The sequence below is a fragment of the Crocodylus porosus genome, unplaced genomic scaffold, assembly GCF_001723895.1.
Source record: "Crocodylus porosus isolate Cpor-Errol unplaced genomic scaffold, CroPor_comp1, whole genome shotgun sequence".
Taxonomy (NCBI): Eukaryota; Metazoa; Chordata; order Crocodylia; family Crocodylidae; genus Crocodylus; species Crocodylus porosus.
This window is the reverse complement of record NW_017728886.1, coordinates 203579796-203593194: the sequence shown is the minus strand read 5'-3', so window position 1 is coordinate 203593194 and position 13399 is coordinate 203579796. Positions and strand designations below refer to the sequence as shown.

At 44.1% G+C, this 13399-nt stretch overlaps 1 protein-coding gene across 1 annotated transcript in view; it reads left to right on the top strand.

Annotated features, from left to right (window-relative positions):
* LOC109315145 (epidermal retinol dehydrogenase 2-like) overlaps positions 1-13177 on the top strand; it is a 180756-nt gene extending 167579 nt beyond the window's left edge. Inside the window, 6 exon segments of the mRNA XM_019542751.1 lie at positions 5982-6113; positions 8594-8693; positions 10551-10573; positions 10575-10699; positions 11017-11142; positions 11892-13177. Of these exon segments, the coding sequence (XP_019398296.1) occupies positions 5982-6113; positions 8594-8693; positions 10551-10573; positions 10575-10699; positions 11017-11142; positions 11892-11985 (600 nt within the window). The 3' untranslated portion in view covers positions 11986-13177.
* The last annotated feature ends 222 nt before the right edge of the window (positions 13178-13399 follow it).

Genomic DNA, 13399 nt, shown 5'->3' with positions numbered 1-13399 from the left:
TTGGACCTGCTCGAGATGCATCTGTAGATACATGACAAGGTACAGTTGGCCTTCCTGACTGCTTCCCCAGTCCTGTTAGGACACCAAGTCTGAATGCCACCCCACCCCTGCCCTACAAACTACAGCATCTGGCATGGCCAAGAGCTGTACACAGGGAGAGAGAACTGTGCTCTGTGCCAGGTGGTACCTCAACATGTAACGGTAGCAGGACTGACTGTGTGCACCACAGCCAGGGATGCCCCCCACAACTGTGCTGGGTGGGCCTGAGGGACCTGCCATGGGCCAGATAAAATCACTTGGCAAGCTAGATCCATCCCATGGGATGTATTTTGCCCATCCTTGGGTTAACAGGTGTAGAGACCTTGCATGCCCTGCTGGAGCTCTTACCCTGGTCACTGAGTTTTTGCCTTTATCTTTGGCATCACTGTACTCATTGGGTGTTATTGATGTGTTGTCAGTGTTGAAGTCTTGGGGACTGCAGTGCCAGCAAAAAGCTGAAGCAAAGAAATTCCATCACCAATCTTGTCTGAAAGAGCAATCACAGACCTGGTTCAGTGAGAAGGCTCGGCCAGGTTTATTATCTACAAGGCATGTAATCTAATTATCTAATATGCATGTGATTTGAGAGACAAGGTATTAATGCATGTATGACAAGGCTTGTAATTGAAACTAAAATAACACCTGCTTTTTATCTGGCTTAAAATGAACCATCTATTGTAACTACAGCATTTATTCTTATGGAATAACTTTCACCTGACATTTGTACAGTGAGGCAAATAGTGAGGCATTTAGCCCAGTTTTAGGAAACTGAGAGTCATTTAACCTCGTTTCCTGAGTGAAATCTTTGGTAGAGCCAGAAACAGTATTCAAGTCCTTTATGTTCATCACAAAACCATTTGGCATAGATGCTGAGTTCTCTCAGTACGTTCTAAGCATTATTGCCTCATTCATCATTGCTTCTTTGACATTTAATACATTTATTTTCATAATACCCCACCAAGGTGAGAAATAGGATCAGTACCATTTCTACAGTTGGGAGTAAGCACAGACATATTGAAAGTTTAATGGCTAAGTGTCTAGGTGTCTGAGTGAGATACTCAAGACTGACTTTTAACAAAGCTAAACAGGAAGTGGTGAATATTCACCGTTCTTGAGAATCCAGGATCATCATCATCCTAAATATAAGCAGTCAGAAAATGAGCAAGTTGCTCCAGAACAAATCAAGCTAAGTTAAGGGAATGAAAGACCATGAAAAATACCTTTTGCTATGTCTGCAAGATCAGCCTCTGTTAGTATACCTTCAATCTTGCCCTGTACCCTGAATGCTGCTAATGGCTGCCCTTGCAAGTATAAGTTGAGTTGAGTCGAGTCAGCTGAGTGAAAACATCAGTCCAGAGGCTCTTCCACATTCAGTCCTCTTCTCCTCACACTCATCTCTCATACTTGCACTTCAGTCACACATAACCCTACTTTTATAGAAAAGACTGTGATCACATGGTCTGGTACTAGAGCTCTGTTCCACTGCAGAGATGCCCGTCCTTATGGGGAGATGGTCCCATGCCAGTTGGGAGGAGTGAGGATCCCCTGAGTGGCCAAGGAAGAAAAGCTTCAGGGCTGTGAATGGAGAGTCCAAGGGACCCCAGAGTGGAGTCCCTCTTTGAGGGCATTCCTGCAGTGGCCATGGGGCCCTCACTGGTGAGAGCCAAGGCAAGTAGTCTCATTAGCAAAACCTCCAAATGGAGGGGCGGCCTCAGCAGTGACCCCCTGCAGCAAGCAGCACATCTAAGCTGACCCCAGCAGTGCTGCCAGAGCAGCAGGCAGAACCTGACAGCGAGAAGTAGTAAAGCTGTGGCAGGCAGTGTGCTGTGGCAGTCCCCAGAGATGCAAGAGAGGCAGTGAGCCAAGGGGCAGCATGAGGAGGGGCACCCTGAGCCTGCTGCAGCATGTTCTGGCAACAATCCCAAGCAGAGGTCAACAGGTCGATGTCTTACCCATGGTACTGAGCATAGACTCTCCTTCCCCACTTCTTCCTGGCCTGGATGGCAAACTCCTGGGTGAGGAAAGTTCTCAAGGAGAGGCTAGCTATCCAAAGACTGAGAGTCTACTGTTTAAAATACTTTCTTACTTGGGGATTTTCTTCTGTGGCTTGTAGTGTCATTCGGTATTTTGGAGATGTTGAATAGTTGAGGTATTTTGTAGTGTTCTCCCAATTAATAAACTCTGATATACTGTCATTGTCCACAATGCTTGGGGGTGGGGGGGAATTGTTCTTTTGGACCCACAGCAAAGGTGACATTTTCCCAACAATAAAAGAACTTTTAACAATTACAAACCTCCATGACAATTAAAAACAAAAGAACTTAATTTCTTGTGTATTCAGAATCCCGGATGTGTCCATCAGCCACCCGACTTCCCCCTAGTCCTACTCATCATCAGGTCAGGCCCACGATGGGGCAGGGCAGAGATAAATGTTGAGGAGAGGCGGCAGGGCAAGGCTCGCTCTGCCTGAGCTGTGGAGTAGCTTTGGGAAGGATGCCGCTGCTGACTCCCCTCATTTGGCCCTGGAGCAGGCAGAATAAGCAGTCCATACCAATCTGACCATGGTAGGATAAAAAAAATTCCTTCCTGACCCCAAATTTGGCAGTCGGTCTGCCACAGAGTGGAGGGGCAAGACCCCCCCATGCCAGGGACCTCTAGCTTTGCTCCCAGCAGGAGCATGGGCACACCTCATCAAACAAAACCGAGCCCCTTGCGTGTCCTGGCCGGGCCCCCCGTGCTTCCCTGCCCGTCATTTCTGCACCTGGACTCAAGCCGACCACAAGGTGTTTTGGGGGCGCCGGGAGACGAGAGGCGCTGGCAGCACCAGGGCGGGCGGGACTAGCGGGGACGGGAGCAGGCCCCGGGGCTGAGCCCGGGAGCTGCGCGGGAAGCGGAACTGGGGCAGCAGCAGAGCGGGGCAACGCCCCCGGCCCCGGCGCTGGTCCCGCTGCGGGCGCCGCCTCCCCTCGCTTTTAGCCTCCGGGAGCCGCCGCCTGCAGCGAGGGTGCTGTGGGACGTGCTCGCAAGCCTGTTCGGGCCGGAGCCGCCGCGGGAGCCGAGCGAGGAGGTGAGTGCCGGGACGCGGCTTGTCCTGGCGGGCCCCGCGCGCCTGCCGACCGGCTTGAGGGCTCACCCCGTGGCCCCCCGCAGTGGGAGGGGGTGTTTCCCACCCCCTTGGGGAAAGCCGGGATGTGCCCATGGGTATGTCCAGCTCAAAAACTTTGAGTCTCAAAGTTTGAAGAAGTTGAGCCCTGATCCTCAGCTGAAGAGGAAATAGTGTTACGTTACAGAGAAGGCTTCAAACTTCAGCTGTGTCAAGTCAGGTCTGGGAGAAACAGGACCGCAGGTCTGAAGAGGCAGAGATGTGCCTCACTGCATGCTGGCTGCAGTGACCACCGTGCCGTGGTCAACCTCTGTGAAACTGGACCCCAAGTCAGAAGCTAGTGCTAGTATCCTAATGAAGAAAGGGATTTAGGTCACTGTAAGGAAATGGCTTGGGGATAAAGTGTAAAGGTGCATGCTTCTCATGACTGTGTGCTACCTCTTGGCAGGTAAAGAGATGATCAGTATTTCCCTGCATCTGCAGTTTTGGTGGTTTAAGCGCAGTTATATCTTCACAACAGTGTTCACAAAGACCAAAGCAAATTCACACTTTTTAACCTGGATGTGCTTCTTGATTTTAAAAAGGAGAAACCTATTCAATACAGAAGTCTCACCTTCAAGGAACTGTTTTGTGTCAACTTAATCTCATTTTTGAGGGGGGGGTAGAGGAAAGAGAAGATGTTCTGATCTATGAGCTGCAGAGTTGCAATTTAGAATTGCTCTAAATCCCAAGAATGCTGATCTTCTGTCCTTTTAAGAAAGGAGAGGAAACCCCCCCTCCCATATGATAGCACAAATGTAACTATAGATAAATATCCTCTCAGATGTCTTCCATAAGCAAAATAGCATGGTGATCCATACAAAAGTACGCTTGGGAGGGATTGAGCAAACAGGACAGTTGTGAGTGCCTGCATGTTTGTTCTTGTTACTTCCTGGTAGCAGATAGTGCTCTGTATATTCATATGTGTGGGGAGCAATCGCAGTACTAATGCAGATACAAAAAGTTGTGGTCTACTTGTCTGTTGATTTGCCATGGAAGTTGACTTTTTCCAGTTGTAAACTGTTAAAATTTCTGTTTTGCTCTAACCCTTGTTTACCCTCCATTAGCAGCAGTTCCCCTACTTGTAGAAATGTACTGCAACTTGGATTTCCTCATTGTGCCTCTGCAAGGAAGAGAACTGTTTTCAGAGACCTGTGCCTCAAGAATCTGACTTGGGATATGTCTCTGGAACCCAGGGGAAACCCTGGGTTTTCCTCTCTGTTGAAGTAAGTTCTGAATTGGGGCATGGCAGTGCAGTATGCACGCCCAAAGAATTCCCTGGGGAACCCAGGCAGGTGCTTCTAAAGCATAGGGACCCCTGCCATGCGTGCCCCAGGAATAGGAATTCCCAGAGCATGCAGAATCAGCCCCAGGAGCACTGGCAACTCTGGGCTACCTGCACTTTCCCACCATAAAGCAAACAGACATCAACTGTAAATGTATATGTATATTGTGGCCACAAATTTGGGGCATTTATGGCATGACAAGGGACATGGAAGTTTGCTTGGACTTTGTGCCACCATAAAGACTTTTATGGCAGCTTAGAGACAACAGCTGTTTCCAGCTTCTGACTGCACAGCACAGTGATCTAAGCACCATGCCACTGATGAATAGTATTCAGCCCTTCTACAGTGCTCCTGTTTTGGCTGCCCCTAAGCAGCCAAAAGATTGAAAGATGTGAAGTCAAGAGACGGAGAACAACATAGAGGGCACATCTATATGTCACCGTATGACTACATTACTATGGCACCATGCTTTAGTACTTTCTTTTGGAAGTACTAAAACATGGCAAAGTATGGGCAGTTACTGCGCCATGTGCACAACGCGCAGTTAGACTTTGCTACTATGGCAGCGTAGCTGGCGATTACGTATAGACTTGCGTGATTGCAATGTTGCTGTAGCATGCCATACAGTATGTTGCTGTAGGGTGACATGTAGACGCACCCAGAGTGTACGTAACCCAGTGAGATGCCTTTTTCCTTAGACAAGAGCCAACATTTAGTCATTAGATTGGAACCTTGCTCCCAGTGAAACAAAGTTACCATCACTCCTTTTTCTCCATTGACTATTAAATATAAGGACCAGTGATTTCAGCTTCCCAAAGAAGCATTTGGGGAAGATTTGAGTAATTCTTGATTGTAATGTGGTGGTTAGAGCACGATGGCAGGAAGTCAGAGATGTAGTTTGGCACTGTGAGTGCAGCGGGCCCAGATTCTGGGTCTCAAGCTTCCTGAGCGTTCCTTAACAACTTGGCAATTGAAGCTAAAACTTAAGAGGATTTTTGTTCTTTTCAACTCTTCCTGTTTTTCCTGGTCATATGTTGAGCTATGCATATACCTGGCCAGTGTGTAGCCCTACTGTGCATGCTCAATCTATGTGCACACTAGTGCATGCATAGCAGAGAGGCAGGACCAAAACCACCTGGGCATGAAGCTAAAAAATTGCCATTTAAATGCCTAAAGGGCAGTAGAAAACTAAGAACTGGCATTTTCTGAGGGGTGCCTTGACTCTTAAAAAAGGCAACTGTTAAAAGCCACAGTGCTAGGTTATTGGAGTAAAGAGCAAGTAATCCTGCCAATGCATGTAAGCTTTGTGTTTTTTTCCACTTGAACCTAAGGGCACTAAAGTGGTGTTATTTTAGAAAGGTTGCCCTGCACTGCAGCAGAATATCTGACTGCATGGCTGCTAATGGGTTCCCAGAAAAAGAAAATCAGTGCTGAAAACTAAAATGAGTGTCCAAATGTACTTTTTATTGTTTTGACTACTGTGCATCAGCTTGACCTTTTTTGTCATCTTCCAGGTGAAAAAAGAAGTAGGAGATGTTAGCATCCTAATCAATAATGCTGGTATTGTAACTGGAAATAAGTTTCTTGATTGTCCAGATTCCCTTGTGGAGAAAAGCATGGAGGTGAACACTATGGCACACTTCTGGGTAATTTTTTTTTCTTTTATGGATCATCTGACGTACTCCCTTGGGTACTAGTGTCTGCAGTGATTTGTGTGTGGGGGGAGTAAGGGTCATTTTTGTGTTGTTGATTTGGGCTATAATTTCTCATTCAGGAATGGTATAGAATCATAGAAAATTGGGGCTGGAAAGGACCTCAGGAGGTCATCTAGTGCCCCCTGCTTTAAAACCGGACCATTCCCAATTAGATAATCCCAGTCAAGGTTTTGTCTAGCTGGGTCTTAACCTCCAAGGATGAAAAATCCACAACATCTCTTGGTAACCTGTTCCAGTGCTTTACTACCCTCCTCATGCGAGGTTTTCCTAATATCTAACCTAAACTTCCCTATCTGCAACTTCAGATCGTTACTCCTTGATCTGCCACCACTGAGAACAGTCTCACTCCATCCACTTTGGAACCTCCCTTCAGGTAGTTGAAGGCTGCTATTTAATCCTGCCTTAGTTTTCTCTTCTCCAGACCAAATGAGCCCAGTTCCCTCAGCCTCTCCTCAGAAGATATAAGCCCCAGCCCTCTAACCATTTTCATTGCCTTCTGCTGGACTCTCTTCAATTTGTCCACATCCTTTCTGTAGTGGGACGTCCAAAACCGGATACAATACTCCAGATGTGGCGTCACCAGTGCAAAATAGAAGGGAAGAATCACTTCTCTCAGTCGGCTGGCAATGCTCCTACTAATGCAGCCCAGTGTGTGCCGTTAGCCTTCTTTGCAACAAAGACACACTGTTGGCTTCTGTTCAGCTTACTGTCCACTGTAACCTCCAGGTCTTTTTCTGCAAAGCTGCTGCTTAGCCAATCAGTCTCCAGCCTGTAGCGGTGCATGGGATTGTTCTGTGCTATGTACAGGATTTTGCACTTCTCTTTACTGAAACTTATGGGATTTTGATAATGATTTGCTGCAGTTCTCAGGCCACATGTACTCATATTGGTGGCAAACCTGTGAGCCACTGATGTAGAAGAGGGTGGGGAAAATGGCATATATTGGATAGAGTCCATCAGAAGGCAACAAAAATGGTTTAAGGGCTGGGGCATGTGAATCTTATGAGGAGAGGCTGAGGTACCTGGGCTTATTTAGTCTGGAGAAGAGAAGACTGAGAGTGGATTTAATAGAAGCATTTAACTAAAGGGGGTATCCAAAGAGGACGGAGCTAGACTGTATTCAGTGGCTGATGACAGCACAAGGAGCAATGATCTCAAGTTGAAGCAAGGGAAGTTTAGGTTAGACATTAGGAAGAATTTTCTCACTAGAAGGAAAAGGTTACCCAGAGAGGTTGTGGAATCTCCATCCTCGGAGGTTTTTAAGACCCAGCTAGACAAAACTTTGGTTAGGGTGATCTAGTTGGGGATAGTCTTGCTCTGAGCAGGGGGCTGAACTAGATGACCTCCTGAGGTCCCTTCCAAACTTCATTTTCTATGATTCTGTATGGAGACTAAAAGAGTGGCACCAGCCCCTAGCACATACATGAAGCTTTGCTTAAAGAAGGAATATATGCAGTCTTCCAGGGTAGGTGTCTTGGTATTCAGAAACACTGCTGGAATAGCTCTTACCAGCTTTGTTTCCCAAGTCTTGGAGGGGAAGACGGGTAGGACAAAAACTGGTGGATTAATTTATCAGAAAAGTGCTGTTGGCTGCTGTGAAAGAGAGAAGTAGTCCTGCTCGGATTAACTGAAGAAGCTCCAGTCAGAAACAGGAGGTAGCTTTTCATACATTCCCATTAAAATAAATGGGATGTTAGGTAACTACATAGGGTGTTACCACCTAAACCCCTCAGTGCATGTGGACCCAGGTAATAGAATGCATGTTATCTCATGTCCTAAATGTCCAACCAGTGTATGTTGGCATGCTCAACTGTGACAAAGTATGCAACATTTGGTCTCATGACTCAGTATTGTATACAATGGGCTGAAGAGGGCTTATTAAAATATGCTGCTCTTTTTCAGTTTGCTGGAAAAGCATGGAAGTGGCACAGTCCACAAGCAGTGGAGGGAAGGGTTAGAAGTTCAGGTTTCCTATTCCTGACTGCTATTTTAAGATCAGAAAATGGCGATGGTTTCATTTCACGTTGGCAACCCACTTGGAAAAATGTTGCTGTGCTGAGCATTTAAGCACAGAGAACCTGCAGCTTCACAGAATATTCTTGCTTCATAAACTGCTGTCTGGCTGGCAGCAAACTAGTTCCTACCTTCCCAGTAACTGATAACATAAAGAAGCAAGAATACTGATGACCTCCCCTTTGGAACCTGCAGTTGCTCAACAAAGCAGGAATACTTTTCTCTGGAATGAGGCCAAGTGCATGACTGTGGTCTGTTGTAAGCAGAATATTCCTGGCAGGATTCCTTCCAACATGGCACACACGCTCTCATTTAAACTAATAAATGGCACTGTGGAATATTTTTAGGAGATGATCAGTGACTAATCATGGGGGGGAGGGTTTCCCCATGTTTCGTAGACTTACAAAGCCTTCCTTCCAGCTATGATTGCTTCCAACCATGGTCACTTGGTTAGTATTGCAAATTCAACAGGACTACATGGCACCAGTGGGCTAGCAGGTTAGTATGTTTTTAAAGAAGTGTTTCATGGAAATAAAGGTAACTGTTTAACCAAAAACAATCTTCATCCTATAGCTCTTAGGCCAAGATTTTCAAAAAAAAGAGTATTTAGCCCTTTTTAAAGTTAAGTTATTGAGGTTCATTGGGGCAGCAGAGGCGGGTCTTCAGTGTCCAATTTCACCTCCTTGTGCCAAAGTTAGATGGCCATACCTCTGGCCACATTTAGCCCCCATGTAGCTCCTGGTACTCAGTGGATAAGCCTTGAGGCTGTGCTGGAAGTGAAAACCCACCCCTCTATCCTAGGATTGATCCCAGGTCCTTCCAGTCCATACCTTCCAGTTTTCTTGCTAACTGACCTATGTGGTGGCTCCAAAATTGTTTATTTTAGGTGTCTAAAATAAGTGTCTGACTCCAAAAACCCATGAATGCCTCATAACCCTCATCCTTTGTCTCTGGTATTGCTGAAAATTAGGTCATTCGTAGAAATGCCTAAAGGAATTGAAATTTAATGTGGCGTCTTTTATACTGAAAGTTCTGATAGCTAGGGCAAACTTGACTGCAGAAATTTCCCAGGGATTGAGACTTGGTGAACACACTCAGTGCCACAACCATGTCTAGTAAATACTTCATGGAATCAAAGAACAAAATCTTCAACAAGCTACTGGCTTTTCTGTTATACAGAGATTTTTGTAGTATCAAAAATGTTTCAGAATAACACTTATTGCTTGGTTCTGGTCTTGTATTTCAGGAGTGCACAGTAGCTTGAGATATGAGGGCATAAGAATGGTATGGAGATTTCTAGAAATACCTGATGCTAACCAAGCAGATTGAGGGATTTTTCACAGGAAGCTAAACAGTGAAACTAGACTACATAAATTGCCTACAAATTGTAAAGACTGGCAGATGTAGGAGAGGTGTAAGTAGGAAAATTAACAGTGTGAAACCATACTATATGCGGTCTTAAAATTGAATAGACATTGAAGTTTGCAGGAAAATTAGAAAGCAGTAAGTGGATTGAGTCAAAGGAAGAGCAGTGTGGAGCTGAAAAGAAAGTATTTAAAGCTACTACAGGCATAGCGAAGAGGTGTAGAAGTGATGAGATCAAGAAGGCATTGAGGCTAGCAGACAGAGGATTGATGTTGGTGACAGGAAGCAGTAGGAGAGGAGAGAAGCTGGCAATGGTTATGGAAAGGTAGTGGATTGCCAGTGCTGGAGAAAGGAATGGGAGGAGATGAATTGGGAGGAATTCTCTCCCAAATCTGGGAGTGCTGTATCAGAGAAGAAGCAAGTCCTGGGAGGCACAGCTATATGTGTGAGCATGAACAAAGGGGTCAGAAATGCATTTTGACTACCAGTGACTGTAATGAAGTCTTGGAGTGCAGAGGGAAGAAGAGGGGGCACCAGAGAGTTGAAGATGAAGATCTACCAATTGAGGTGGAGGCAGTGATACACTCAGTGAAGTTGATAGGAAAATGGAGGGTGTAACTGGGAAATTCCAAATGGGAGGGAGAAATGAAGGGTGCCAAAGATGGCTTTACCTGGGCTGTCTAATAGTTCCTGTGCTGTGGTGAACTGTTTGTTACTGCTGGAAGTAGGTATCTTGGAATTATCTGAATTTCTTATCCTCTTGCTGCTGCTGCAGGCTACATTTAAGGCTTTCTGTATGTGAATCACTCCTATTAGAGCATCAGATTCTCTGTCAAAAGGAAGGAAGTCTGACAAGTTTTTGTTTTGTATGTTCAGTAGTAAGATAGTGGGAAAGGATAGTACCACCTAATTATGTTGGTACCAAATATTCCTTTTCCAAAGAAAATGTCTAAACAATAATTGTGGTGTCTCTCTTCATTTGCTTCCCAGATTATGCTGCAAGTAAATTTCCTGTGGGCAGTGGGCTTTGCAGAATCCATTGATGTAGAGATGCGTGGCCTGAAGAAACCTGGCATTAAAACAACCATTGTGTGTCCATATTTCATCAATACAGGCATGTTTGATGGCATTAAAACCAAGTGAGTAAAGTTTAGGGGGATTTTTCTGGTATAATTTCTATTTGCATGTGCACACAAACCGGTCTCTGTCTTATTTGTATTTTTATCCGTATATTTCTTCTTTAACTTGAAAATGAAGAAAAAATAGTAAAAAGCAAGGAAAAAAACTTTGAACTTGAAGCAACATAAAAAGAAGTTGCTACAATTGAGTATCTTGGAATTTAGAACAAGGTACAGAGGGAAAGTGTTTTTTGTCTCTTAACCTGTTTTGGTTTTTTGTGGTGGTTGTCATATGTTGGGGTTCTTTTTTTTCTCCCTCTGCCCCCCCCCCCCCGCAGGTCTCCACGTATACTTCCTATCCTAGACCCAGAGTATACTGCAGAGACTATTGTCCAAACTATTCTACAGGAACAACTATATTTAGTGATTCCCCGAAGTCTGTATGTTATAACAGCTCTGACAAAGTAAGGGTTAGAATTTCCCATGTCTCTTTCTAAATCAAGCTATGTACTAATTCCTGGAGGTTTTAGGCCACTTCTTTCCTTGGCAAACTGTTACTACAGAAAGGTTATTGAACAGGATAATCCTGGGTAACTTGTACAAAGCACTCAGTAATAGAAAGGTATTCCCTGGGTATCTAAATCCTTTTAAGGAGAAACTCTTTAAGCTGAGCAAATTGTATAGGACCTTCTATTTTGATTTTACAGAAGACTGCCTTAGTAATACTACTGTGTACTCAGGCAGGTCTTTGGGAACTGGTGAATGGGTTGGGTGCACAAGCATGGATTTGGAGCATGAAATTCAGGATTCTGTCTCAGATTTTCAGGCAAGGCTTTCGAAGAGCTGAGAGAACTATGACAGGATATGTCAGGTGAAGCAACATAAGCTTTAATGGGTAGTAAGTTACCAGGTAGAGTCTGAGTATGTCAAGGAATGTGCCCCACTGGAGATTGGGGTTCCCAAAGTGCAAACCTGGGTCTGACAGACTAGCTTTTATAGTACCAGAGACCACCCTCTCTGTCTCCAATACTTTGGTAAATTGGAAATACGTGTTACCTCATGCAGATACTCTTCAGACTCTTATTTTTCCAGAATTCTTAAAACCATGAGGCACTTTTACTTCTCATGGGGTTAGTCAGGTGAGTGGTCCTTGTGAGTTGTAAGACTTTATACAAATACCTTGCTGTTTGCTTTTTCCTTTAATTTCCCTCAGGATTCTGCCTAAAAAAACAGTATTTCTCTTGCAAGACTACTTTGGAGCCTATCAGTCCATGGATTACTTCCACGGTCGGCTGAAAAAGGACTGAGGACCAAATGACAATGTCAGACACGAGCAGCAATAAGCTAATGTGGACCAGTTTTAGAGAGACAAATGGTTGGCTGCTTCAGCAGCCAAGAACTTAAGGTGCCTTGTGCTTCCTGTTTGTATCCATTCTGATTGACAGCTTTCAGCCTAAGCTGGTTCTCCACTAAGAACGGCACAATGCCTGTAAAGATTTTCTTTAACCCAATCAGGTGTTCTTTCAATATCTGTCTTTAAAAGCTATACATTAAGAAATTTAATTGTTCATCATGAACAAATCATACCTAGAACCTTGTGGGTAGACCTAACTGGGAAACCTGTGGTATAATGGAGCTGGGAGCTGAACAGACCCTCTTCTGTATAGATCTATCTTGTAGAGGTGCCATGTGAGGAAACTTGCTTCATCATTGCTTTGCCTGATCAGTGAGTAACTAAGGTGGTTAGTTTCCTGGACTGGCTGGCATCTTTTTACACTCTAAGCATCAAAGTATTTATGAATATGAATGATGGTAATGTACTCTGAATGTGGTAACTTTTACAGAAGTACACTGAGAACAAATGTGTGTACACTTCCTTGTGTGATTTATAAATGTTTTAATTTTTATGTAAAAGTTCCACCGTTTTACTAAGACTGAAGCATCATGAACATAATTTAAAGTTTTAGTTGCATGTAAAAGGCTGTATTTCTTATTGCTCTTAAAATAAGTTGTGTATAGACTCATACTGAATAAGAGTGACAGTATGGAGTTACCTCCAGTCTTGAGCTTTTCTTTTAAAAATATGACTCAAAAAGGGGTGGTAATAGAGAATTTAATTATGGTGGAATTAATTGATAAATCTTCCAGTATGTGGGAATCATAATTCATTATGGTCAACCAGACTCTCTTGCTCTTCTGACTTACTTCTTTTTATACTAATTACATTATAAGGAGCCTTTACCATTTTTCTTTAATTATATAAAAGTATCATAATGAAGGATGGCCTCCTTTAAAATGTGTAGCAGTGCCCTTCTAGAGAAAGAATTGAAAACTTTGTTCCAAAAATGATTGACCCATTAGATAAAGCAAAAAAAGAATATTACAGCTTGAACATGTGCTATTTATAACATGTTTTAGTAATCTCATTGCATGTTACTGTGCTTGGTTGGAAGCTATAACATATGGGGACTATGAATAAACACAATATAATTTTGCTGTGTAAAATCAGATTCTGTACTTTGACTTTATATGGTTAGTAGGAGTAAACACAGCTCTATGCAACCTTTTAGCAACATTGATTATGGAAGAATGAGGAGAAAGGAAACAAAAGTATCAGACCTCTTTTATAGTTTCCTAGTAGGTAGGGTCAGAAGGGACCTGAGCAGATCATCAAGTCCGACCTCCTGCCATGGCAGGAAAAAGTACTGGGGTCAAACGACC